General features: G+C 52.4%; 1 protein-coding gene across 4 annotated transcripts in view; it reads left to right on the top strand.

Annotated features, from left to right (window-relative positions):
• The window catches only part of EXOC6B (exocyst complex component 6B), a 477,149-nt gene extending 471,545 nt beyond the window's left edge, over positions 1-5,604 (top strand). For all 4 annotated transcript variants that reach the window (XM_023760613.1, XM_006096760.3, XM_023760615.1 and 1 more), the window contains one exon: positions 2,434-5,604. In XM_023760613.1, coding sequence (XP_023616381.1) covers positions 2,434-2,560 — 127 coding nt within the window. In that variant the 3' untranslated portion in view covers positions 2,561-5,604. The remainder of the gene's footprint in view (positions 1-2,433) is intronic.
• The last annotated feature ends 21,721 nt before the right edge of the window (positions 5,605-27,325 follow it).

Raw genomic sequence — 27,325 nt, 5'->3', positions numbered from 1 at the left:
AAATGGGGAACGTGTTGGCTCTTGAGTTGGTGCTTAGATGTCATATTCGTTATATGTCCACCTGTGCCCTGGGATTCCCTTTCAGCCAATGACCCAGAAGTACTGGCCCCTCCACTTCCTGTGGACCAGCCACAGGGTGAATAGCCTGCCTCTCTGAAGCATCCTGGAGGCCCAGCCAGTAACACAGCCAGGTGCTTAGCCCAAGCCAGCAGCGGGGTTTAAAAGCTTCCTTCCAAACATAGTTGAGCCAAAGGCCACCCTAAAACCTGTATTTCCCAGCCTCATAGGAATCATCCCTTTTCCTGGCCTGTTCCTGCCTTCCCTACCACCGGCTACACCAGAGCTTGACTCTCCCCCTCGTCCTGGCCCTTCTTAAGGGCGGGGGGGGGGGGACCCAGAGACCTGGGAGGGCACTCAGGAAGGAGAAGATGCTCCTGGGTCACGGAGCGGTGGCCATAGCAAAGCGGGTCAGGATCTGGTCTCGCGGAAGGGGAGGGCGAGGGCTCTCCTCTGGTATCTGAGCGTCCTACCGACAAACCAGCAGCTGCCGTCCGCCCTCGGGGCCCCTGAGTTTATCTGTCCAGTCATCCCAACTCCAGGCCTCATGACCAAGGAAGCTAACCTCTGAGTCTCAAAGACTCCCCTCTTCTCTCCTACCCATTGGGGAGCTTCCCATGGGAGCCGACAGCCAGCTCCAGCTGCTGGTCTCTAGGTGGTGTGAGGAGTCGTAAAGTGAATGATGACATAGGATATTAAATGAAATGTTCTGTAAATCAGGAAGTGGTTTTCTTCCTTTCTTCTTTCTTTTTGTTTTGTGTTGTCTTTGTTTAGATTTATAGCACAGTTAAGAAATGAAAAGGATTCCTTCTCTGGGTTAAAGAATCTTAAACCAGGACAGTTCCACAGACATAACTGAGGCGTTATGTGGGAAGGACCGAGGACAGTGGTCCTCATGGCCTTGAGGACTCTTGTGCTTTCTTTTCAACCTAAACCTCTGAACCTGTTACCTCTCCTTCCCCCTCCACACACAGGCCTCCTCAGGCAGGTGTCTGTGCCGTACGTGCAGGGTTCTCGGTGCTGTTGCCTGGAGGCCCTTAGGCTTAGATCGGAGAGGCGTCCCACTGTCAGCCAGAGCCGTACAGCGGTGGTGCTCCTCAGAACCTTACACTCGGATATAAATGTCCCGGTGGGATCTCTGGCCTCTCATTTGCCCCTCAGCGCGGGGCCACCTCACAGAGAACAGTGGGCAGCATTGGCCAAAGGAGTGTGCCTGGGAGAGTTTACTCCCCCTGCCGGGTTTCTCCCCCCGCTCCTCTAGCCTGTCTCCTTGCAGCCCAGGGAGCTGTGAGGTCAGGGAGCAGATGATGGAGAAACCCAGCCTACCCCACCCCAGGGAGAAAGTGGTCTGGGCAGTGTTCTGTCTCTGGCACTAGAACTCGCTGAGGGCTAGAAGTCTGGTGTGCCGAGGCTGGGGCCAAAGTTAACAGTTACCAACAGATGCCGGGGGGCATGCATGGGCCTCCGCAGGGAATAGCAGATTCCTGGCGTCTGTGCAAAGTGTAGTCAGACTTGGAGGATGCTGTGCAGCCTCAGCCTGCCCTTGACTTTCTATATCCATGCTTCCCATTGTGTCTCTCCATTGACAGGACCACTGTTCAGAGCTGTCCATGGTCTGCTCGAGGAATATGCTAGGTGTGTGCTCTGGACCGTTAGTGTGGCCTAGTGATAGAAAGTTCTCCAAAGTCAAAGGCCTGAGATCTAGACAGCCATTGAGAACTCAGGCTTCTCTTGCCGAAAGCCCTGGTTTACCGAGTGCGAGAATGGGGCTCATCTCTTTCCTTAGCACCAGGCTCTCTGCCACCTCCCGCCTCTGGGTCCTCACTCTGAGGCAGAGGAAAAGAGATAGGTCCAGCCCTCAACCTTGTTAGGCCTGGAGTAGAGTAGCCAGCTGCAGTGAGGTTTAGAGTTATACGGTGTTATTCTCCTTCTCCTGGAACTGCTGGCTGAGAGCATGTTTCTGCTTTACCTTTCAAATGCCAGCTCTGAGGTCCCAGCAGGTGCGAGACGGCTTCCGAGGTGATAAGCAGATCTTAGATATTCCGTGAGAGCCCTTGACCTCCAGTGCTGTGGCAGGTCCCAGGTTCCTCCCTATAACAGTGTATACCTGGGGATGGAAGGGGATGAAGCCGGGAGGGTGAGGAGGGACCATAGGGGTTAGCCCCTCCACCGCTGGCTCTTGACTGATTCTGAAGGTGGGTGAATTGGGGAGACAGCTTCCTGAGTAATAGACAAGTATAAGCCTGGCGATGGGGAAGCTCTGGACTAAGAAGCTGGGTGGCAGTTAGGGAACACTGTGCCGGCCTACCCTTGCCAGCTCCCCTCCCACCACTGTCCCCTCAAACACTTGCTCTCTTTCTCTCCTTCTCTGTTCAGGATGAAGGACACTAGCCGCAAGAACAACATGTTTGCACAGTTTCGTAAAAACGAGAGAGACAAGCAGAAGTTGATTGACACCGTGGCCAAGCAGCTCCGCGGGCTCATCAGCAGCCACCACTCGTGAAGGCGGCCTGGCTGCGGCCCACAGTCCGGCCCGGGCCTGGCAGGCCCTGCGTTTGTGCATTCTTCTTCAGAGAGAGAAAATGTATTTTTTTAATAACCTGTGTACAGAATCCGCATAACCTTTCCCCATAGTAATAGAGGCACGAGAGGAAGCCAGCACGAGAGACGTTGCTGGGCTGGGACTTGGGAGTCTTCGCTACACTGTCTGTGTCATCATAGAGGTGGTGGTGCCGTCAGTCCTGGACGATGAGCACCTTTCGCCGCGGCTCTGGCGCTTAGGTCTGGGCCTCAGCTAACTATACAAACACAGTGGGCACTTGGCAGTGGAGGGGAAGTGAGCAGGCAAAAGGATGATACAGTATATCCTGTTCACCCCTGGGGACCCCATTCATCCTAGGTGGGGCCAATGCAAGGCCAGGGCCTGCACAGCGTTGCTGTTTAGTGTGGGGAAGGCCACACAGTCCTGGGGGTGCCTCTCCTCCTTCCGCTCTCACTTGCCGGTGACAAGCGTGGCAGGTGTCAAGGTGACAACTTCCCTCTGGTCCCCCACGGAGAGCAGATTCTTTAGCCTGGATCTGGCCCAGTGCTTCTGCTGCTAGTTCTTCTGTGACAGGATAGAGCAGGGGTCCTATCTGGACCCCATGGCTCACTGTAGGGGCCCCAGCCCCTTCCCCATTCATCTCATTTCCTTCTTTCAGGGCGCGGGTCACCAGTTACTCCTCACAGAGTCCCAGACTGGCCTCCCCGCAGTGTCATGGGGGGAGGTCAGATTCCAGAAGTCTGAAAATGGCCCTTACTTGACCCTTAGGTAAAACCTTGAGATTGTTCCTTTGTGTTTTAAAATCAGCTTTCTGGCCACCATCTTTAAAGGAAATGTCACCAGCTCTGCACCATGGGGGCAGCCACTAGTGATGGAGCCACTGTCACCATGAAGGGGTGTCTCCTGGCTAGTGGTTTGCCACCTCTGGCCCAGCCACCCCTCCCTCAGTCGTATCCTGGGTACGGAAGCTCTAGCTCTGGCCCCAGGCTCCCATCCCCTTCTGAGACCCCCACAGCCATCTGTGGGCCTTGTCTGAGAAACACTATCTATGATCCTAACCCCCAAACTCGGGAGCGAGCTCAGAGAGCCGCACCCACCAGCTCGGAGACTGTCCGCTGGCCCCGCTGCTCCTGAGGCTTATGCAGGGGCTGTGCTGTGAGGCCACTCAGAGGAGCCTGCACTTTGAGACACTTCAGGAAGTTCCCATTGGGGCTCCTGGCAAGAGTATAATTGCGCATCACAAACAATTACAAGTGAGCCACACAGGTATTTCCAGCCGGGCTATGTGAGGAGACACTCCCATGTCCCATCAAACAGAATCCTCGCCTCCTTTGTCAGCTGCCGAGTCGCTTCTGGGGAGGGCAGTGCTTCCTTTGTCATTCCCCACCCCCAGCCCCTCCTTCACTCATCACGACTGGAGAACACCGGGAAGAGCATATGCAGGGACACGCAGCCTCCTCCAGCCGGGACCGGGCTGCGCGTGTGCTCGCTCTGCAGGTGCCTCCGGAGGCGCCCCTGGGCTGGGCGGGTGGGCCAGGGTCTCAGGAGGAGGGTTGAGGAGGAGTGCTGCCCCCAGAACTTCAAAGGCCAAGGAAAGGCAGGGGCCCGTGGGAATGACACCAAGATGCCATCTCCCAAGCCTTGGATTTTATTGGAAAAAGCCAGGAACGGTGACACTAATCTGAGTCCGGTTGCTTAAAAGGGACCCAAACGCCCTCCTTCCCTCTCCTCGGTTTGCAGCGAGGTCCCTGAGCTTTGAGCACCGAGACTGTGAGGCGGGAACGGGGTGGACCTTAAGCGCACCAATGTTTGTCTTTTTGCCAGCATTGCTGGCCTGGTCTCAGACCTGCCCCTGGAAAGACTGCTAGAGAGGAAACCTAGGCGGCGAGAGAGGGTTGTCCTGCCCTTTGCTCACAGCCCTGCCTCCAAGGAAAAGCCTGTTCAAGCTCAAGGTGACCCTGTGGCAGCTCTCCTCTCTCCCAGCCCACCTCCGTCTGAGCTGTCTGTAGACACACTGTTCCCGGGCACAGGAAGGTAAAATCAGGGGCCAGCAATGCCCAAGTTTGCGTTGGTGAAGCAGGATTTTCTACTTTTGTCTGGAGGCCTCTCACTGGGCCAGCCCTTGGGAGGACCTGTGCCCAAGCCCCTCAGACTCCGGAGCTCTGGCCTCAGATGCCCGGAGATGCACAAGTGCCTGGAGCCTCAACAAGAGGGCGAGAACATGGGTGGCTGGGAGCCTACCAGCCTTCTAGTTGGCATAAACCCTTGGCCAAGTTCTTGGGGGAACCAGGTTCATGTTTCTGAAAGGACAGTGTGGTTTGGGACCCTGAGGTTTCAGTAGTAACAGAGGGACCTTGCATAGTTTTAACATTCGGCGGGAAGTCTCTCTGAGTAGATTGTAAATGAAGCTGTTGGTCGGTGGGGAAAGCAGGACCTGGAACCTGGAACCGGCAGAATCCCTGTTGGCAAAGGGAATGCAGAGCTTCCGGGGAGCGATCCCCAGTGTCTCCTGGCCTCCGCCGCCTCGCTGCCCTGCACACCTGGCACGTGCTTGCTCAGCAAGTCCAGACCCAGGGCCCTTTGTCCCCGAGATTGGCACTGGCCAGGACCTTCCTCTGAGGTCCCTGAGCACACGCGCTGGGCCCGCTGCAGAAACCCCCTCAGCCTCCCTCCTCCCAGGGCTCTGCTCCTGGCGGCTCAGTTGCCTCTTTTCTTTTTCTCTTTTTTTTTTTTTTGCCTAAATTCACAATTCCTTTTCACTCATATGTTGGAAATGGCCTTTTTATTTTGCACAAATAGTTGCACATTTACTACAGAAATTTAGGAGAGTCCATTTTTAACTCTAAAGGGAACTTTTTAAAAACTGACTAGTAAAGCTACTGAGGCAGATGGGCCTCCTGGTTATTGGAGAACCTCCTGTGTGTAAAGAGCATGTCATTCCTCCTGTACATTCTCCTCTTTCACCTGCTATTAAAGGAGAAAGCCTCTGCCTGTTTCAGAAGCCACGTGCTGTCTCCTGGTGTTTGTTCTCCGCCGTCTTTGCACAGGGCGCCCGCGGTTGGATGGCAGGCGTTGCACCGGGGACTGGAGCAGCCACGCCTGGCGGGGAGGACAGCCTGCCCTCAGACAAGCAAGGCGCCCTTGGAGACACCCCGAGCTCCTGGTTAGGTTTTCCTGTTTGTGCGTTCACACTGGCATCCTCATCAAGAGGAATGACCTTTGAAATGCCTGATGTATGGGGAGCACCGGGCGAGGCAGCGTGGGCCCAATGTGTTTGGGATACCAGGCCCCACCATGGGAAGGTTCCCAATCAAGACAGTGATGCCGAACAAAGCTGAGGGGGGGGGGGGCCTGTTCCAGAGCTCAGGAGGGGAGGGGGCAGGCCTCACGGCCCGCTGGAGAGACAGTCTGGTCAGGGAAGGCAGCTCAGAGAAAGCAGGATGCTAGTAGGCTGGGCCTTGAAGGAATGAAATTCAAACTTAGTTAAGCCATGGGAGCATTTTAGGTGTAGACACGTTAGAGTGAAAAGCCGGCGTGAGCCAGGTATATGCCCGGAGGACGGTGAGGAACCCGGTGGGCACATCTGAAGCCTCGGTGAGTACGGATGGAAGTGGCACAGCAGCGCCCAGCCGGCCTGTGCCCTCGGCTGGCGTGACGCCGTGGGAATAGGCTGGGAAGAGGTCTGGATATTGCAACGGGGCTTTGATGCCTGAGCCGGGCTTCGGTCCCGGCTACACCACTCACGGGCTGGACGGCCTTCAGCACCTCCCCAACCCCAATAATCCTTGTCAGTGAGAGAACAGTCGTCCCTAACTTACAGGCTGCGGTGAAGTGTGAATGAGCTGGATGGTCAAAACACTTAGCCGGTACCTAGACATAGTCCTGTATTTAAGGCCTTTCCCTCGCTCCCCTCCAATTCCATAACTTCCCCTGTGGCTGAGCATCGGACAAATCTCTTTGGAAATGTGGGTCTCCAGTGAGGGGCGCCAGGGCTCTGAGCAGTTGCCTCCTCCCTCTGCCTCTAGTGATTGATGGCAGGAGCGTCTTCAGGACCTGGGACTCCGGCACCTGCCTCTTCCAGAAGCCCCCACGCGAACCCCAGGTCCTACCAGAAGGCAGTGCAGCCATCATTCCTAGCTTTCTCTCCCCACACCAGCGGAGGGAACCCAGGGGGGCATGAGGCCCTGCCCTTCTGAGGATACAGACACTCCCAGCTGGTTGGGGAGACTGCAAACAAGAGGGTCCAGCACAGGGGCTTGGGGTTGTCAAAGCCACAGCGAACCCGACTCACCCCAAAGCTTCTGAGCACTGCCTGGCGCAACGTCTGGCCCAAGGCCTTGTCCACAGAAGGCCCTGCAGCCTGGAGGTGCTCTGCGGGAGGGGGGGGCGGATGTGAAGCAGCCACCGCTCGCCCCTTTTCTCACAGCCAGGCTTATCTGCTCACCAGGCAGATGGGGTGGGGACTAGAAGCAGATAAGAGGAGGGCGGGAGAGAAAGTGCCAGACCCTTTCCCCAAAGGCCTCAGTTTTGAATTTAATGGGCAGTGTTTGCTGGAATGAGAGAGGCTTGGGGACCCCAGGGACCAGAGGACAAAGACTGGAGGAAGTGGAAGGAGGAGGAGGAGGGAAGTGGGGCCTGGGCATTGTGTGGGAGAGCTCCCCCTCTATCTGTTTCAATCGCTGGTGGGGTTAGGGTTACCCTGCACTTGGGGCCCAGCTGCTCGATGGGGTCGGTGGCGTCAGCCATTGTGATGGTAATGGGGGCCTCCCACAGGGGCGCCCTTCCATGGCCAGCCACACAGGGACCCCAGAGAGGACCACGGTGCTGTCCCCTCGGGTGGGGCAGGATGTGGCCCAGAATGGACGCAGGACAACAGCCCCCTCCAGTCCGAACCCCTGCTAAGTGTACCTTCCAAACCCAAGCTCTGACCTTCCTCTCTCCAGAGCTCCAGAAAGGGAATGGAATCTGAACATTGAGACGCCTTTCTGGCCCTAAACAATCCTTCCATTCTCTCTGCTCAATGATGGGCCTATTTCCCCCTGTAAATAGGTCTCGTAATCTCCAACTCTTACCTTTGCTTCTACGGTAATTAATTGGGTCTCCCTCTTGTTCTCCTCACACACTCCGCTCTCGGTTACAGGCTCAGGTTCGGCGGGCTGGATGGCTTTTCTTTCTGTTCCATGAAGTGCTTATTTTTAAAGCGGATGGAGTAAGGCCCTCCCCAGTGAACCCCTTCTCCAGAGAAGCCTGCTGGGGAAACCCCCTTCCGCGGGCACAGCCAGGGACCCCGGACTGCCCAGCGAAAGGCCTCCAGAGCCCCATCTGAGCAGCCATGTCCAAGGTTGTAAGGAAGATTCCAGGAAGGGAATGTTCAGTGACCCCCTCAGGAGCCACATGGAGACAGAGGGAGGCAAAGATGGGCATCAGAGGAAGATCAAAGTTCAAAGAGTTCCCCCACCACAGCCCCAGGGTGCGGGGACCAGCAGGGCCTCGGGTGCAAGGCAGCATGAGGGCCTGCCTGTAGGCAGGAGGGTGGAGATAGAGCCCAGCCTGGCCTGGTGAGGGGGCCGCTTCGGGGCGGGCCTGCAGCAGGCAGCTGCGCCCCAGGGAGACTGAGGGTGTCTGGATTTACGAGCGCACTTGCCGGATGCTTCCTCTGCAACCGAGATCTCAGAGGCAGGACCCACATCATACACCTGATGCCCTGCAGCCCCTGCCCAGCGAGCGGCGCCTGGGCCTGAGACCAGATGAATCGCACGTGCAGGGGCACAGTCCCTGTGAGAGCAGCCTCCCTGCTGGGGGCAGTATTCTGTCATGGACCTGTTCTGAAAGCATATGGTGATCATAGAAAACAAACCAACTTTAAGTCCGTTTTATTATGGTTTTGAAATTCCCTACACACGTGGACCACCCACTCCCGTGGGCCCTGGAGCAGGGAACAAGGTGAAACAGCCTGAGTCCGGGGAGGAACCGGAGCGCAGCTCACTTCCCCACCGGCAGGATGTGGTGGGGCGGTGACAGTGGCTCCATGTCTCCGTGTAGGTCCCGGGGCTCCCCCCTGATCCCCAATCCCACTCCCCACATATAATCTCTGCCGACAGGATGGCGATGTTCTTCCAGGTCACTTCAATATGGAGATACTGACTTTTTCCCCCACACAAAGTTATATTTTCTCTCTCAATGTGTCTTACACGTCTTTCATGGCAACATATGGGATTTCTTCATCCCTTACGAAGCCCGTAAGTACTTCCTTTAAGGCATAGGTGTACGTTGAGTTTATTTAACTAATTCTGAATTGATGAATATTTGAGACATAACAGTATTTCACAACTAAAAACAGTATCTTTGCCTTCTTGCTTAGGGGTTTCTATAGCATAACATTTCAGGAGTGGAATTGATTGGCTAAAGGCTATAAATATAATAAATGTTAATAGAAATACCGTGTAGTACTCTTTTGAAAATCACTGATTTACACCACCCTCTCCCACAGGACATGAGTTTGTTTCTCTGTATCCTCAGCCCTAAGTAATATCCATATTTTTCCTTCTTCCCAACCTTATATGTAAAAAATGTTGACATTTTGTTTTATTTACATTTTTTAAAGTGAGCATAAGCATCTATTTGTATTGTTTATTGGCCATTTGTATTTCTTCTTATTGGAAGTGGCTATAGTCTGCCTCCTTTTTAAAAAATTAGGTTGTTTCCTTTTTCATATTTATTTGTAGCTCTTTGTTTATTAGGGCTTTAATTATTTTGCAAATATTTTCCCAGGTTGTCTTTTAACTTTGTTCAGGATCCACTTAGAATTTTTTTTTTTAACAGGGAACAAAAACCAACTCAGAAAAGTTGATACTTTTGACAGCAGCGAGGCCATTCTGAATCTCACTTCCCTCCGGGTGGCTGAATGGTTCTAGTTTCCCAGTCTCACATCTCCACACCACACTGCGAGGAAGCAGACGCCCGGGGGCCCCTCCGAGGAGTGAGGCACCTTGTCCCATGAGCCTCCTGTCGTGAGAGCCCTGAACTGGATTCCAGGTCATTCCTTTCCACCAGGACCACGCCTAGGCGTTGCTGTTTAGACCAGGGTTACCTGAACCGAATGCTGTGGCAAGGGCCCCAGGATTACCTGGCAGGTTAAAGCAATCAGTTCTCACCCCTGCAATTTGGAGTAAAGAGGTGTTCATACTCAGCCCCCAAACTCACTGCTTGGCAGCTATGCAATGGGGAAACGGTGGGAAGAATACTGAGAAGACACCACAATCCTGACCACCTGGTGTTTTTTGCCATATAGAGGTTTTTTCGGTTTTGCAATGTCAGCTTATCAGACTTTTCCTTTATAATGTTTAGATGCTATGTCATACTTAGATTTCCCCTTCAAAGTTATAAAAAAGTTGACCCATGTTTCCTCCTGAGAGTACATGTTTAACATATTAATCATTTATCAACTTGAAATGCACTTTGAGGTGAAGAATGTGGAAGGTGCCCCCCCCCCCGCCCCAAATGGCTAACCAGTTGTCCCACAACATCCCTGACTCGTTTTTAAACATCTTTATCACACATTAAATCCTCATTGATCCTGGGGTCTGTTTCTGGATTTCCTTTCCTGTCCGAGATCATTCTGTTTCTGAGTCATTACCACATTGATTAATGACCATATCTTTGTAATCTGTTTCAATATCTAGTAGTCCCTTCCTCCCACATCATGCTTTTTTTTAGAATGTTCCTGAACAGGGGTGAGGATATGGAGACATGGTGGTAGGAAGATGAAGTGATACAACTATAGAAGGCAGTTGGGTGGTGGAGATCCCAACCCTTATCTGCAATCCGTCATCCAGAAGCTCTGGAAACGGAAAGTTCTTAACTCATTCAGTGGCAAAATCTGACCTGATGTGAAGCTATTTATTGTCTTCATCTCCCATCACAAGGATATTTATATTTTTCACCACAGAAAAAGTAATATATTGATTATGGAATACTTCCCCAAACCCTGCTGAGAGTGTTATATTTGGTGCATACACTGTATTTATTGCCTTTCTAAAATCCAAATATTCTTATTCTGAAACACACCTGGCCCCAGGGGTTTTGAATAATGTATTGTGAGCTGGTATCTGGTAAAGTTAAAGATATGTATATCCTAACACCCAGCAATTCCACGTCTAGGAATATTTCCTAGAGAAATCTATCCACAGGTGAATAGGAGGCACATATAAGATTTTTTTATTCTAGCATTGTTTATAATTATGAAAAATTAGAAATAATCTAAGTTTCCATCAATGGGATATAACTTGTGATATCTAATAGAGTACTATGTAGCATTTAAAATGAACTGTATCTACCTGTGTCAATATGAATACATCTTTCAAAAAATTGTTGAATTAGAAAAACAGTTAAAGAATGATAACAGTACAATACAACTTAAAGTTAGAAAATATGCATGAAAATAAACACCAATTTCAGTATAGTATGATCTATCTTTCAGAGGGAGGACAAAAATGAGGTCTCCACCAGCTACCAGCCAGTTACTTATTTATTCAATCCTAGTATATGGTTTCAGAATTGCTAACCCATAACCTCATGTTCACCTGTTTGTTTGTTTTTATGTTCTAATGCATTTATTTTTAATTTTATATGAGTTCAAATAATTACATTTTACATTCACAATATTTTATTGTTCCTCCAGCAAGATACACATGCCGAGCACAGGAGGCACACACTAAATGAGTAACTTTTCCTAAATTGAAAATTTATGAGTTTCACCTATTTTTAATTATTATTCATACTAGCCTTTATCATACAAAGTTTTGAAATTTAATGTAGCTTAATTGTCCATTTTTTTTCTTTAAGCTCCTGAGTTTTGTATCTTGGTTCAAAAAGCTTCCCAACTCATCACCCACCCCCAGATTATGAAAATATATTAGTTTTGTGTTGTTCAGATATTCATCCTACCTGGATTACAAGACATGTAAAATGAAGCTTTAACCATTTATTTTTTTCTCAAATGGCTATCTGAAGGTCCTAAACAGCTATTACTGTTAGTCAACCCTTTCCTTGCTGTGTTGCAATGCATGGGTCTATTTCTAGACTTGGGATTCTACTGGTCCATTTGTCTATTTCTTTGCCAATATGAGACTATTTTAAGTTTTATTACCTTAAAATATGTTTTGACATCTAGTAGCGAAAGTCTCCCATCAATGATCTTTTTCAAAAATGTCTTGGCTCTTCTTGTATGTTTATTCTCTCAGATGAGCTTTAGAATTAATTTGCAAAGTTTCATTCTTAAAGTCCTATGGGGATTTTGACTGGGATTACATTGAATTTATCTCATTTTTGAGATAGTCAGATCCCAACACAGTAAGTCTGTCGTTGGGTCTTCTTTTATGTCTTTCATAAAGTTTTATGCTTTCTTCCCATAAGTCTTGCATTATTCATGAATCTACACTATTCACATTCCTCACATAAATTCACATGAATATTCACATTCATTATATGTTTTAAATTACATTTTTAGATTTATTAATGCTAATATATAAGAAAGCTATTGATTATATGTTTGTCATATGTCTGAACAGGTTACTGCATGGTTTTATCGATCTGATAATTTTTCAGCTGATTTCCAGGATATTCTATTGCAGGCAGTGCCAATGTCCGTCAATAATGACAACTTCTTATTCCTTTCTAAATCAAAGAGCTGCTGATTGAGGGGGTGGGGATGAGTAGACAAATCACTAAGCCAACCTAGTCAATGGAAAATGATTTTTAAAAGTACAAATACTTTCCTGATTCCTGAGAAAAATTAGGAATTAGAAAATAGAAATAACCACATATTTGAGAAAAAATAAGTAATAATTTACAATAATTAAAATACAAGTAATGTTGACAATACTTTATATATTTTTTGTGGAAATAACTTCATAAACTTAAAGAAGGATAGCAGATGCTTCTAGAATATATATATATATATATATATATATATACAAAATTAACTCAGGGAAGGAAAGAGACGCCTCAAAAGGACAATAATCTTAGGAGGAATTAAAGTTGTCCAAGAGCTATCTCTAATATTTATATTGTTATACTTTTGATTTTTCTTGCCTTTCTGTTTTTTTTTATTTAATTAGCTCAGACAGCCAGACAGTGTTGAATAACAGAGGTAATGGTAAGAATGTGTGTCTTGCCCTGGCTGTGTGGCTCTGTTGGTTGAAGCATCATCTAGTACATCGGTTCCCAGTCAGGGCACATACAAATACGGGAGGCAACTGATTGTTGTTTTTCTCTCAGATCTCTCTCTCTCTCTCTCTCGCTCAAATCAATAAAAACATATCCTCAGATGAGGATCTAAATCTATAATAATAAAAGCATAATATGCTAATTAGACTGGACATCCTTCTAGACGACCTTCTGGATGTTGCCAGGGCTTCAAGGGAAGCCCAGGTCGGGTGCCAAAGGGAAACCGGGGGAAGGAAGGCCTACTCTTGCACGGATTTCGTGCATCAGGCCTCTAGTAAATAAATAAAAGCATCTATCTCTTTCTTTGCTTTAATAGAAGTGCTTCTAATGTTAGTTGTTAATTATAAAGTTAAGGGGATTTACTTCTATTTCTAGCTTATTGTAAGCTTGTATAAGAAATTTATCAAATGCTTTTCTTCAGCATAGGTTGGAATGATTAGACTTTTTCCTTTACCTGTTAATATAGTAAAGTCTGAATGTTGAAACATCTCCCAGCTCATTTATGGGATCAACACCGCTTGGTTATGTCTTCTTATTTTGGTGACCCTCTGGATTTTATTGAGTAGCATTTGATTTAGGATTTTTGTATAAATATTCATGGGTTAGATTTGTCTGTACTAGCTGCCTTCACACGGGTTTGTTCCGGTACACAGGAGGACTTTTGGGGAAATGTTGGCTCTCCTTTGGCTTTGGTGGATCAAAGGTTCTATGTTCCTTGAAGTGACTTGTCAAAGTGGGGAGAAAACTAGAGTATTGATCCTCAATGGCTTGTAATCTAGAAGCCATCCGATGAGTGTAGATGAGCGGGTGAGACAGCGAGGGAGGGAAATAACCTGAGAAAATAAGTTACAACAGCAGACTTAGTCATGTAGACTGTCTGTAAACAGACCCTTACCCACGCTGAAACTTCCCTTACTCTGAGGACTGGCAGTGGGGATGTAAATGAGGGACAGATCCAAAAGTCCACATGGGAGGTGAGCCCATTGATTTTGTGGTAACGAAACATCTAGGGCGTTGGGAGAGGCCAAGCCAATGTCCCCTTGGTTCACCGGGAAAATGACAGGGTTGCTAGAAGCAGGGTTGCTGGTTCCAGAGGAGGGTAGGTTTGAGAACAGATAAGGAATTCCCTTTGGACATGTGTAAGGACATCTCTCAGAGGCTTGAGGAAGGAAAAGCCTGGGCCCTGAGAGCCGTCAAATGGTGACTGTAGTCCTCACGATGAACCTGTCTGCAAGGTTTACTGTCCAGGTCAGTAAAGCAGGAAAGTTGAGTTCTCCATCTTTCATCTCTAATAATCATGCATCCTTTGTGAGGAATCAGCACAGAGCTCATTGGCATTACGGGAAAGTCCACAGGCCAAGAGAGATGTCGGCTTGGTTATAGGCAGAAGGCAAGGCACATTTAGCAATGGCTGGAATAAAGTTGCTTGAGATAGAAGTGAGCGCGTGAGGTCCTGGGGCACATGAGAGAGGATTTATTCGGGGGAAAAGCACTGAGAGCCTAGGCCCTGGGGCTGTGAGGAGAAGCGTGCCGTGTCTGTACTTGCTATCATTTAATCAAGAGAAAGGAGCACAGATCAATTGCCTGATTCCCCAGTTCCCACCAATGCGACCCACCTCACTCCATTCTTCTCCATCCTCCCGTCTCCAGTGGTTCCAAAGGCAGGAACCATTTCCGTCTTCATCGCCCCATAGGGGTAGGTGGGCGAATGAGAAAGAGAAAGGACTACAGTGACAGGATAAATGCTAAGCTGGAATGTACAGAATGTTCTGGAGCACCAAGGAAAGGGTGACAAGCTAGAAAACGCCATAAAGAAGATGATATTTGATTTGGGTTTTGAAAAAGAAGAAGGAGTTTACCAGCCAGTAAAACCAGGATGTTTAAAGCTGAAGACTATCAAAGGGGACGTGACAGGGAAGGATATTCAGAGCAGTGGTGACTGTGTGAAGGCTGATCGCCTGGCACCCACCAGCCTGGCACAGTTAGAAAGTGAAGTAACGTCAGTGTTGTTGGCGATGAGGGAGCCAGGCCCGCCGGGGCGCTGCGGGCCAGCGTGAGCCAGCGCAGCCCCTCTGAGTCACAGGAACTTACCTGGAGCGCGCATCTCGGGGAGCCCGAGGGCCCCTCCTGGGTGGACACCCAGAGAAAGCCACATGTGCTGCACAGTGCGTGCAGCCACGGGAGCCGGAGGAAACTAGGTGTCTGTTGCTAGAACAAAGTGTGGTAAATACCGTACACATTTGGGAATATTTTGCAACAGTCGGAGTAACAAACTGAAAGTACATAAAGCAACATGAATAGATCTCAAACACATGGCATTTTTTAAATATCTGAGACAAGATTTCTAGTACCAGGTCATTTATGTCCATTAAAAATACATATGATAGCGCTATTTTCAAAGATATGCACACGCCACCAGGGACAACGCAGTGGCGTGTGAGTCGGGCATGAAGGTGGGGGATGGAGAGGGGCTGGGGGTCCAAGGGGAAAAGGAAACAAGAGGGAACGAAGCCTGCACTGGCGGAGCGTCCGGGAACTGGAGGCTCCGTGACCAGGGCCCTGCCCCGCGGTCCGCGTGGAGGACCTAGCGGTGTACACGTGTGTGGCCGCTTTCACGGTAGAGGCTGGGTGAGTTGGAGGGAGGCCAGAGCGGAGGCTGGGAGAGGGGCTGGTCAGTGCCCTCCTGGACCCCCATCCCGAGGGCCCCGGGAGCTGCTAGCCGCTTTAAGCAGGAAAGAACATGTGGTTTTATAGGTCCGTTCTGGTGGCCTAGAGGATAAGGAAAGACTAGAGACAGTGTAGTGTTTAGGAGGCGCCTTTAAAATGACAAGAGGAAGATCGGAACTCAAGTGGCCGATGGGTGGTGTGGAGTGGGTGCCATCTGTGGGACGCCCAGTAGACAGCCGCCCCGTGACAGAGGCTGGGCTGGCTTCAGTCGGCCTGCTAAGGACACAGTGACAACCTCTCCCCTCCTGATCCACTGCTCCTCCATCCTGGTCACCCGCACAGGGAGCAGGAGGCTCAAGTGCTGATTCCCGTTCTTCCTTCTGGTTCCAGGAGTGACCTTGGACGGGTCACACCTGCTCCCTGGGCCTCACGTCCTCTCTTCTCATTCCATGTGGCGCTGCCTTCAGCTGCATAGATTTCCCTGGGAGGAGCCCCTGCGGGGAGATCTGGCCCCTCCTGAGGCCCCCCAGGTGTCTCCCAGTCCTGCCGCCCTCCTCAATCTTCCAGCTCCACGGCCCCACCCTGGTGAGGAAGAGCAACAAATTGGTCTCGTAATGGCCCCCTGATTGTGTTAGGGGTGTCTAATGCAATATGCCCTCATGAGGACCATCCATCAGCGCAGAGCCCCTCCCCACATCCCTGCCAGCCCAGTCACATTAGCCAGGCAGCCCATTCATCACCACCACCCACCTCCATGGAGACTGGCCTAGACAGATGAGGGGCCAAATCAGATTTATGGGGAGGAATCGTGGAAAAAATCAGCCCCATCCATCTCTCAGACACTGAGGAGGGAGCCCTGTGTCCCCACTCCCTCCGAGGCTCCTGAGGGAAGCGGGTGCTCGTGGAGAAGCCGGCCAAGTGGCTTTTGTTTTCCTCAAGGTCCATTCCTGAGCCCCTGTGTTGCTTAGCACAGCCCTACCACTGGCCTCTGTGAGAGTTCATCATTTTGTAGAGCCAAAGCCCCTGCCAGGCTTGAACACTGTGCCCAGAGGCAACCACAACTTTTGAGAATCCAGAGAATTCATTTAACAGGGTTCCTGGGTCGGGCCGATTGCTGTGCGTGGAGGATTGGGGCGGGGGGGAGGTGGCGAATCGACAGTGAAATCGGCAGCAAGTCCCGTTCAGAGATGAGGCCCAGGGCTTGGGCAGCCTCTCGGGAAGGGATTCACTTAGACCTCCATAGGGGGAGTGGGGGGGAGAGACCTCCCCCAGGGATCACCATGGCTCTGACAGGCCAGACCGACCAGGCAGTCCTTCTGTGCGGGAAGTGGCTGGAGAGGATTGAGAAAGGCGTGAGATGGGGAGGGGAAAACTGTCTTTCAGATCCCAGGACGTGTGAAACCTGAAGCTTGTGTGATTTGGGGGACCCCCTTTAGGAAAATAACGCAAAACGAAGACTTGCCAGGGCCCCTCCCAGGATCCTGCACACGTGAGAGACCCCAAAGCTTCAGCTTCACCTTCAACCCGACCCTGCTGTGAGCCCGCCACTGAGTCAAGTGTGGTGTAGAGACTGTCTGTTTTTTTAATCCTCACATCTGCCAACTGTTCAGTGAGGCAAGACTATTCTTCCCACTTTTTTAAAACAAAAATATATTTTATTGATTTTTTACAGAGAGGAAGGGAGAGGGATAGAGAGTTAGAAACACCGATGAGAGAGAAACATCAATCAGCTGCCTCCTGCACACCCCCTACTGGGGATGTGCCCACAACCAAGGTACATGCCCTTGACCGGAATTGAACCTGGGACCCTTGAGTCCGCAGGCCAATGCTCTATCCACTGAGCCAAACCGGTTAGGGCTATTCTTCCCACTTTTATGAGAAAATTAAGCCTCTGAGAGGTGAAGTGACTTGGCCAAGACCATACAGCTGGCGAATGGCGGAGCTCAGGCCTGGCTGTGCCCTCCACTGCCCTCGGCCCGTCCTGCTGGCTGGGTGTGTGGTGGCTGGGAGGGGCCTGTGGCCCTAACGTCTCCTTTCCAGACAACCCTCAACCTGTGCACAGGGTGTCCCCTCTCTCTGCAGTTGCTCTACACCCATTGCTGCAGCTGCCCTGGGGGCTGGGGAGGCTGGGGACCTGGCAGAACCATGGGGTAGGAGTGTGGGAAAAATTCTTGTAACTCTAGAGCAGGGGTCCTCAAACTACGGCCCGCGGGCCACATGCAAATACAAATATTGTATTTGTTCCCGTTTTGTTTTTTTACTTCAAAATAAGATATGTGCAGTGTGCACAGGAATTTGTTCATAGTTTTTTTTTTAAACTATAGTCCGGCCCTCCAACGGTCTGAGGGACAGTGAACTGGCCCCCTGTTTAAAAAGTTTGAGGACCCCTGCCCTAGAGCCTGAGGAATCAGCGATGGGCGCTCTGAGCTGGGCTGCCCCTGCACAATAGTTCATCTTGTGTCCCCCAAACTGACCACGTGCCCATCTGAGCTGCGTCCTGGGAGCCCATATCTGCGGCCCAGGCCACCCCCAGGATCCTTTTCACGTGGGTGTAGCCTTCTCCACCCTGAACGCCATCCTGGGCCCTCAGGTGCTGAGGATGGCGGGCGGCCCTTTTGCCGGCAAGAAGCTCCAAGGCCATGGAGCTCAGCCCCTGAACAGCTCACAGAGAGTGGGGAGGGCAGGGCCTGTGTCATGTGAGTCTCCGTGAGCGCGTGTGCATCCACCAGGAGAGGAAGCATTCAAGCTTCTCCTTGCTCCTTTGGTCTCCAGCTGGCGGCTGTGCCTGGTGTCTTCCCCGCAGCTGCCTCTCGCCCCTGAGGGCAACGCCTGGCCTCCCCTCGGAGGGTACGGCTGGCCCAGGGCTGCTGAGCTGGGGCTTTAATGACCAGCTCTATCCTGCAGAGATCTGGCCTGAGCACCCCCTTCCTCCTCCCCTGCCTTCCCTGTCTCATCCTTCACTCCTGCCTCCACCAGGCCCCGGCCCCTCGAGGCCACTCTGCACCCTGCTTGCTCCTCCAGCGCGTGGCCCTCCCGCGGTGGGTCAGGAGAGCGCGTGGGAAGGGATGCCAGCCCCCTCCCCACCCCCACCCCATCCCCACAGGGGTCTGTGTGACGACTCCGTCTGCTGGGCTTTGGTCCTGCTGCTGACCACAACAGTGTGTGGTGTGAACAGGCCCTTCTCACTGGACCCTCCACTGCCCGCCCCCAAAGCTGCCCTTCTTGTCTCAGCCCTGAGCTCAGAGCAGAGGGCTGCAGAGTCAGGGTGTGTCCTCTGGAACCCAGAGTCTGATGGGGACACAGTGCAGGGTGCGCTGGGATCCCACAGTCTGATGGACACAGTGCAGGGGGGGCTGGGATCCCACAGTCTGATGGACACAGTGCAGGGGGGGCTGGGATCCCACAGTCTGATGGACACAGTGCAGGGGGGGCTGGGATCCCACAGTCTGATGGACACAGTGCAGGGGGCGCTGGGATCCCACAGTCTGATGGACACAGTGCAGGGCGGGGGGCTCTGCCCAATGACAGACATGCAGCCTGAGCAGATCTCGGTCTGAGGCCCATACCCCTTGGGAGGCACTCCTAGAAGTGGTCATGTCACCATATGGATGTGGGGGATGCCTCTGTGAAATAGATGGTTTCAGATACGATTCTAAGACGCCAAATTCACTCCTAAAAGGCTGCTGGATGAAGACTCCTCTTGCTCATGGGTCCGGAAGAGCTATGTGTGTGTATGTGTGTGTGTGTGTGTTCCCAGGGTGGGTAGGGTGAGTGTGTGTGAGTGTGTGTGTGTGTGTGTGTGTGTGTGTGTGAGAGTGTGTGTCTGTTCCTAGGGTGGGTAGGGTGAGTGTGTGTGTGTGTGTGTGTGTGTGTGTGTGCTCCTAGGGTGGGTGAGGTGAGATTGCTAACTCAATTTCCTTGATACCCCTGAGATGCTGAGTGCTGAGGGGAAACGAATGAATAGCAATCTCAGTCTCGAGTGAGGCTGATGAGGACCTGTGTTTTGTGCAAAGAAAAGAGCTCCTCTTCCCCAGACCCCTTTTCCTCCGCTTGAAATTGACCGCCCGTGTTCCTGGGCTCTGTCCTGGCCTCTCTGTGTCGCTTCTCCACTCCTGTGGCTCCATCAGCCTCTGAGTGTCGACGGCGGCCACGCCTCCCGGCTCAGCTCCCTCTTCTGTGCTTCTGTCTCCACCGCCCACCAGACAGCACCACACGGACATCTCTTAACCACCTAGAACCTTCCAGGACAAAACTCAACTCCTCACCCGGTTCCCCAAGCCTCAGCCCCGGTCCCCTGGCTCAGTAGGTAGTACCTTCGTGCACCCAGTCACCCAACCAGAATCCTGACCCCCTCATCCCTCCACACCTCAGAGCCTGCCCACGTTTTGGTTGCCCAACACGGGCCACCCCAGATTCTTCCTCTATAAAGTGAGGTGATAGTACCTGCCTCCTGGGGTCGCTGTGAGGGTGGAATGAAACAATACATGTGGGAGTGCTTTAAAAAGTGCCAGGCACATGGGACGTGCTTAGTACCTGTTGGCTATTCTTACTGTGTGGTCACTATGGCTACCGCTATTATTATTATCACCTGAGTGAAAACGGGTCTCCTAATACAGGGGTTCTCAACCTTCTGGCCCTTTAAATACAGTTCCTCATGTTGTGACCCAACCATAAAATTATTTTCGTTGTTACTTCATAACTGTAATGTTGCTACTGTTATAAATCGTAATGTAAATATCTGATATGCAGGATGGTCTTAGGTGACCCCTGTGAAAGGGTCGTTCGATCGCCAAAGGGGTCGCGACCCACAGGTTGAGAACCGCTGTCCTAATAGGTCTGCCTGCCTCCACTCTCCTTCCCTTCTCATCCACTCACCACACTGCGAGGCTCAGAAAGGAAGCAGAGCGCTCAAGCTCGTCAATGGCAGAGCTAGGTCTCGCGGGCCCCAGACCCCTTGTTCTCAGCGATGAAGCCACTCTGGCTCTTCGCGAGCATGAAGAATGAATGGGTGTGGAGTAGCAGGGCCGTGAGGAAGGAATGAATCCCACGGATGGAAGACTAAGAGAGAGTCAGAGGCGCTCCAGATTTCCCAGAGAGAAGGGGTGTCAGGGTGGCCATCTGCTCACAGGGGCTGGGAGACTGGGGACTTGTACTGAAGCTTGACTTGAAAAAGCGTGGAGTCTTGGTGAGGATGCTGATGGACAGTATGTGTGAGAGGCGCCAAAGTCCCCCCACCAACCTCTCAGTGCTCCCGGGTGGTCCGGCCCAGGCCGGGGGACCAGGTGAGACCCTGGAGGCAGGCATGGCCTTGGCCCTCAGAACAGTCGGGGCCAGGAGGTGCTTTTGTGCTTGGCAATTGTTCCTCTGATCTTTGGCTACAATATCAGTATCGAGGGAGGAAACTATGAAAGCCACAGCATGGGGACCCCGGTTAGCCTGGAGCTGGAGGGGAGTGCTGGTGGTGGAGGTGTGAGGAGGAAGGGGGGATGCTCAGGCGGCTACCACACAGCCTCCCTGCACTAGCCATGGCCTCAAGCATGAGGGAGTGATTTGGACCCAAGGGTGGGGACTTCTCCTGACGGGGTTCCCAGGTTAGCTCTGCTCGCCGAGCTCCCACAGCCACTGGGAATGGGAAGGCAGGGCAGGGGTGGGCTTGTTCCTGGCCAGTCTCCACGCTCTGGTAAGGGGGTCTCTTTCTTCCCAGGCTGTTCTTCTGCATTAAAAACTGATAACTTGGGCCCTAACCAGTTTGGCTCAGTGGATAGAGCGTTGGCCTGCGAATTGAAGGGTCCCGGGTTTGATTCTGGTCAAGGGCATGTACCTTGGTTGTGGGCACATCCCCAGTAGGGAGTGTGCAAGGAGGCAGCTGAATTGATGTTTCTCTCTTACCGATGTTTCTAACTTTCTATCCCTTTCCCTTCCTCTCTGTAAAAAATCAATAAAATATACATTTTTTTAAAAAAGACTGATAACTTGGGTTGCTGCCCTCCCTTTAGTCCCCAAAGAATGGAAACCCTTGGGACAAGCAGTCCAATACTTTCATGTCCTCTGCCTCAGGCCCCAAACTGCCCTGACAGTCCATCCTTCTCCACCTAACAATCTTGGGAGGTCAAGTGCAGGATGGAACTTTGATTGGCAGGGAGAAGCCCAACCCATCTCCATCCCAACCAGACGCCTAGGAGGAAGCTGGCTGCACAGGCCCAGGTAGGGCCCTGCACCTCCAGGAGCAGGGGCCTGAGAAGACTGCCCTGCAGGGGCTGGGCGGGGCACGGAGGGAGGAGGCTGTGCTCCAGCTCTCTGATGCAGCCCATGTGAAAATGAACAGCATTCCTTCTAAAAACCAACAACCTCGAAATTTCTGGGATCCGTGGGATTTTTGCAGCTAAGGTTGAGGGTGGGGAAAGCAGTTTTTAATACCAGACAATGTGAAGGCAAATTCCCTTAGAGCCACCCAACCACACCCCCCGCCTCTCATATCGGTGTTTTACCTTCCACAAAAGCTCTGGGTTCTCTGTCATGCCTTTCTTTTTTTCTGCCTGGATCCTGATTGTCAAGCCTTCAAGAAAATGCACTTCAGTCCTTTGTCACTGAGTGTAATTTGATAAACTGAGCAGAAACACACTGCTCTCCTCGTCCTTTCAAAAACTGTTACTGCCAGAGAAAGGGGATGAGGGAAAGGGATCTGAGGTCTTTGAATGGATGTTTAAGCACGCGGGCACACACACAGACACACAGTCTCATAGACACACAGGCTCATACACACACACAGACACGCAGTCTCATAGACACTCACAGCCTCACACACACAGAGAGACACACACACAGTCTCTACACACACACACAGCCTCATACACACACAGAGACACACACACAGTCTCTACACACAGAGAGATACAGACACACACACACAACCTAATATAAACACACACATACACACAGACAACACACACAATCTCATACACACACATCCACATACAGTCTCATACACCCACACAAACACACACATACACAGTCTCATACACACACATAGAGAGACACACACAGTCTCATACACACACAGACACACACACAGTCTCATACACACACATACACACACAGCACACACACAGTCTCATATACACACACGCACACACAGTCTCATACACACACATACACACACAGCACACACAGTCTCATACACACACATACACACACAGTCTCATACACACACACAGACACACACACAGTCTCATACACACACATACACACACAGTCTCATACACACACACAGACACACACACAGTCTCATACACACACAGACACACACACAGAGTCTCATACACATACCAGCACACCCAGTTGCCTGAGATGGGAGGAGGTCGAATCCCAGATTCTTGTGCGCGGGGGCCTGGCCCTGGGGTCCTGGGGTGGATGCTCTCCCCGCTCCTAGCGACTCCCCTAGTTGCAGGCCTGGTTACAACCACCCAGTGGGCGGTGCCAGGGCAGGTTGCAGGCTATAAAGGGCTCTTGGCTCCCCAGCCATCGCCGCACAGTGTCCCTGCCAGCCACAGCCAGCGTGGGCCCCGTCGCCACCGGCAGGCAGGCCGCTCTTTCCCAGGCAGTGCTGATCTGGACACAGTTGCCAGGTGCGTTCCTCCTACCTACCCTGTTGGCTCTATTGGCAAGTCCCTTTGTGGGTTGCTTTCGTCTGGGTTGGGTGTGGGGTGGGCGGAAAAGGACCGGTATTATGGGGGCTTTGACTAGGAGGGTGGGGGTGTTTCCATTTCTTTGGAAAAATTCCTTCTGGGGCCAGTCGCTGGACCGAGATTTCTGGGATGAGGCACGGGTGAGGCTCGTTCCATGTTCAGGCAAAGGAGAAAGAAGCCAAGTTCTTTCCCGAGGGCCACCCCCTGCCCAGGGGGCCAGGGGGGCGGGTGCAGGGCTCTCTCCCGTTTCCATCTGAGGAAACTCAGGTGCTGCTCTCTGAGCGGCTGGGACTGGGCTTACATCTGCCACTACGAGGGAGAGACGTGGATAGGGGTGGTTGTCTATAAAACAAAAGTAAAAAAAAAAAATCTAAAGAGCCAGGAACGAGAGGGTACCTGTGCGTGTGGGCTGGGAGCGAGTCACACTCGGGGACAAAGAAGAAGGAAACCTTTGAGAAATGAACAACTAGGACCCGGAATCCAGCTCTTGCTCCATAGCATCCCAAAGGGCAGGATGGCGGCTCCGAAGAGGTGGGTGGGCCGGTGGGCCTCTGGCCGGCAGTGGCTTTGAGGGTCAGTACGTGTTCTAAGCAAAGGCCTCGGAGCCCGAAGCTGCAAGGAGGGGGCTGTGGTGATTCCCAAGCCAAGCGGGTTAAGTCCCCACCCCCACCAGCATGGCCGGCAGGGGTTTCTTCCCCTCTGGGAATTGCCAGGGCACAGCCAGGGAGCGTCCTCTAAACTGTCCTTGAGGACTGGGCACCGGAGGGGCACTGCCAGCCAGAATGGTGCTCGCTCGCTCGCTCGGGAGGGCGCAGAGTGGGAGAAGGCAGGCGAGCGCCTCCGGAGGCATGCCTGTGGCCACAGATGGGCTCCGTGGCTGAAGGGGCAGTGCTGGCCGGCCGGCCGGAGTAGCTGCTTTGCTCCAGCTCCGCAGAAGGGGGTGAGGAACAGGCCTGAGCAGGAGCTGGCGTCCCGGGCAGGCCTCTCTCCGTAGCTCCTCTGATGGAAACAGATTGTCCCTTGCACTGGCCTTGGAATTTGTCAGGGGAGGGGGCCTGCCACTGTGCTGAGAGTCCTTGGAATGAAAGGAGGGCCAGCCTGAGGCCCTAGGGAGGACGAGGAGGAGCGGAGAGCGGATTCCCAAGGGCTCCTTGGTGCCAGCCAGCGGGCAGGACGGGCCCGAGCAGAGAGGATCCTGAGTTCTGTCTCTCAGGCTGGACCACAGGGCCCAGACGGGAAGCCAGGAAGACCCCACACAACTCTGCAGACCTGAGTCCTAGCCCTGTCGCCTGCCTCCCGCCTCCCGGTCTCTGCTCCCTGGGCACTGGTCGGTAGGACCAAGGAGCCACCCCCACCATCACCCTGGGCTCTCTTCCCGCCCCCCTTTCCATTTGGCTCTGGTTGGAGGAAGCAAGGTAGTTTTAGTGAAAAGAAAGTAAAAATATTTCAAATTAAAAAAAAAAAATTCCAGGCCCAAATTGTGCAAAATCGAGTGTAAAATTGACCACTCCCTCTGTTGTCAGCTTTAAACAAAGGGGCAGCCGCCGCTGGGACAGGACCTTGTGTCTCAGTGGCCGCAGGCTCGCTTGGTGGGGGTGTGGCCAGGACAATACAATGGGGGTGGGCAGGGGGACTTTGGGCCTGTTTTCTCATCAGTACAAAAAGCAGTGTGCAAACCTAGTATCTAAACATAGTGTCACCCCACGGGGCTGTTGTGAAGATGAAATAAGATAGATTTGTTGCCCTCATAGGACTGTGCATGGGTAAGGAGTTTGGATGGTTAAATGTCTTCACTCCTTTGGGCATAGAAAGTCCAGGGCACTCCTGGAGAGCCTTGCGCCTGGGTGAGGAGCGGGACTTTAGGCAGATCCCCTCCCCACCACTCCCCCCTCCCCTGATGAGTGTTTTCTGAGCCCAGTCAGAGGGTCAGAGGCTGTGCCCTGCCCATTGAATGCATATTCCCAGAGTGCCTGAGGCCTTGTCCTCCGCATCCGCCCAGCCCCTCTGCCAAGCTTTGCCAGGCTCATCCACGTAGAACTCCCTTTGGACCAGCATCCCCACAACGGACGCCCCAGTCTGTTTTGACTGATTTCAAGGTGCCTTAAGGACGACAGGGACTTGAGAAGCAAGCTGTGAGCCCAGCCTTCCGAGTGCTGCAGGCAGGAGCTGAAGCCTAGGTGGGTGCTCTGGGCCCCCTGGGAAAGGGCTGTAGGCAGAGAGTGTCCATGAGTTCCTGGGACATTAGCTACAGCCGTCCTGGAGGGAGAGGGATGCTCAGAGGGGAACAGGCAGATCATTCTCAGGCCAGAGGGAGGAAAATATTCTGTCTTCGAGCCACTCCTGCTCCCAGAGCCAGCTTTGGGCCAGTCCACAAGGGGCCAGTCGCACTCTTCTGACCAAAGGTGAAGTTGGGTGATGCTTGATGGGACTTGAGGTCAGTCTGGGATCAGGGGTAGGGCCAACCTGGGACCAGGATTAAGCGTCAGTGTAAGAGTAGGCTCAGGGTCATAGGTAAGACTAAGGACTAGATCAGGGCTCAGTTTGGGGCCAGGGTCAAACGTCCCTGTGGTCAATGAAAGAATGTCCTCTGACTGCGAAGATGGCTGCTGACCCTTCTGTGTCCCAGCCCCTCCAAATGAGAACCTGTTCCACAGCCCAGCATTCCTACTCGCCAAGACATGGCTTTCCCTCTTTGTTTCCTAAGGGCTCTTGGGATCTGAGCAGAGAAATGGTTCCAATTAGGAAATCCAGCAGCTATTGCTGTGAGGCCATGCTGGCCCTGTGGACATTCCCCGAGACCCCACTTGGTGGCTGGGCAATAAGGACTCAGACTGCCTTCCCCAGGCCCCATCCCACGCCCATTGCACACCCGCCCATTAGAGGATGGACGTGCACAAAAGCCGTTCCCTGGATGTGGCGGAGGGGGAGAAGGCAGTGCATCCAGGGAGACTTCTGGGGCTGTGCTCCCGCAGAGCAGGCACCTCTTGTGGACTCCGGTAGTTGCTGGCTGGAAGGCAGCTATGACTTGAATTTATTGACAATGATTCTCTAAGTAGGCGTCCTTCCTCTGTGTGTGTGTGCTCAGTATTTGCCTGTGCACCTGTCTGCATCGCTACAAGGCTGTGTGCCCCTGCTTTCCGTGGTGCCTGTCTTCACAGGTGGGTTTCGCAGGGTCCTCTTGCCCATTTCACCACCTCAGGGCCAGGACCATGTCTGGGGGTGGTGATGGGGTGGAGATCAGGTTGGATGCGTAGGGCTCTCCAAAGCAACAGAGCCTCAGCAATCTCTCCCAGCCGCATTATCACCAGCCTCGTCCCTACACTGCGGATGGGTGGCCTGGCCTGGCCACTCCTGATTGCCCAGTCCAGAGCTGACTGTCCAGTGAAACTTCCCTGTTGTGAGAATGTGCCCCAGCCCTCTATTTCTGGGTCCACAGTGGTCCTGACAGGGTCTCTGTGAGTCCTGAGCTCCAAGTTGCCTGGGGTGGAAGTCTGAGCCCTTTGGGAGTCTACAAGCAGGCCCTCTAGGGGCGATCTCCCACAGAGAGGAGACGGAGGGAAGGGGAGCAGGAATAGCTTCCCTCTGCATCTGTTGTACTATAACTGTCCACCAGGTGGGGTTCCAGGGCAGAGAGTGAGAGTCGCGATGACCCAGCGCTAGAAGCCAGCGAGCAGCTTTAAAATCTGCGCCCATCCGCAGCAGCTACAGAGAGGGACAGCACACAGGTTCGCACCTGAGACGCTCGCACACGTCCTCTCCCAGTGAACTCGAAAACCGAACTCGTATTGGGGGCACGGGAGGTTTCCAAAGGGGAGTCTAGTTTCCTTTACACACACACCGTTCTAAACTGAAGGTGGGATAGCAAGTCCTCCGCTCTGGGAGTGCAAAAGTGACAGACAGAGACTAGGGGCTGGGAGAGTAGGACGCGCGGGAGAGGGCGAGCCAGGCACACTCGCTAGATGATGGCCGGGTTGGCACGCACCGCTCCATGTGTCCTAGACACGCTGGAGGAGAGGCCAGATGACAGACGGATGCAAGGATGCACAGACACACATACCACAGAGAGCACGCAGACCCTGAGGCACACCACAGCTCCCCGACTCAGGGGCACACGCGCGCGCGCGCACGCGCCTGTACACACACACAC

The sequence above is a fragment of the Myotis lucifugus genome, unplaced genomic scaffold (assembly GCF_000147115.1).
Source record: "Myotis lucifugus unplaced genomic scaffold, Myoluc2.0 scaffold_186, whole genome shotgun sequence".
In the NCBI taxonomy this organism is placed as follows: Eukaryota; Metazoa; Chordata; class Mammalia; order Chiroptera; family Vespertilionidae; genus Myotis; species Myotis lucifugus.
The sequence above is the reverse complement of the archived record's forward strand: the minus strand, read 5'-3'. Positions and strand labels throughout refer to the sequence as shown.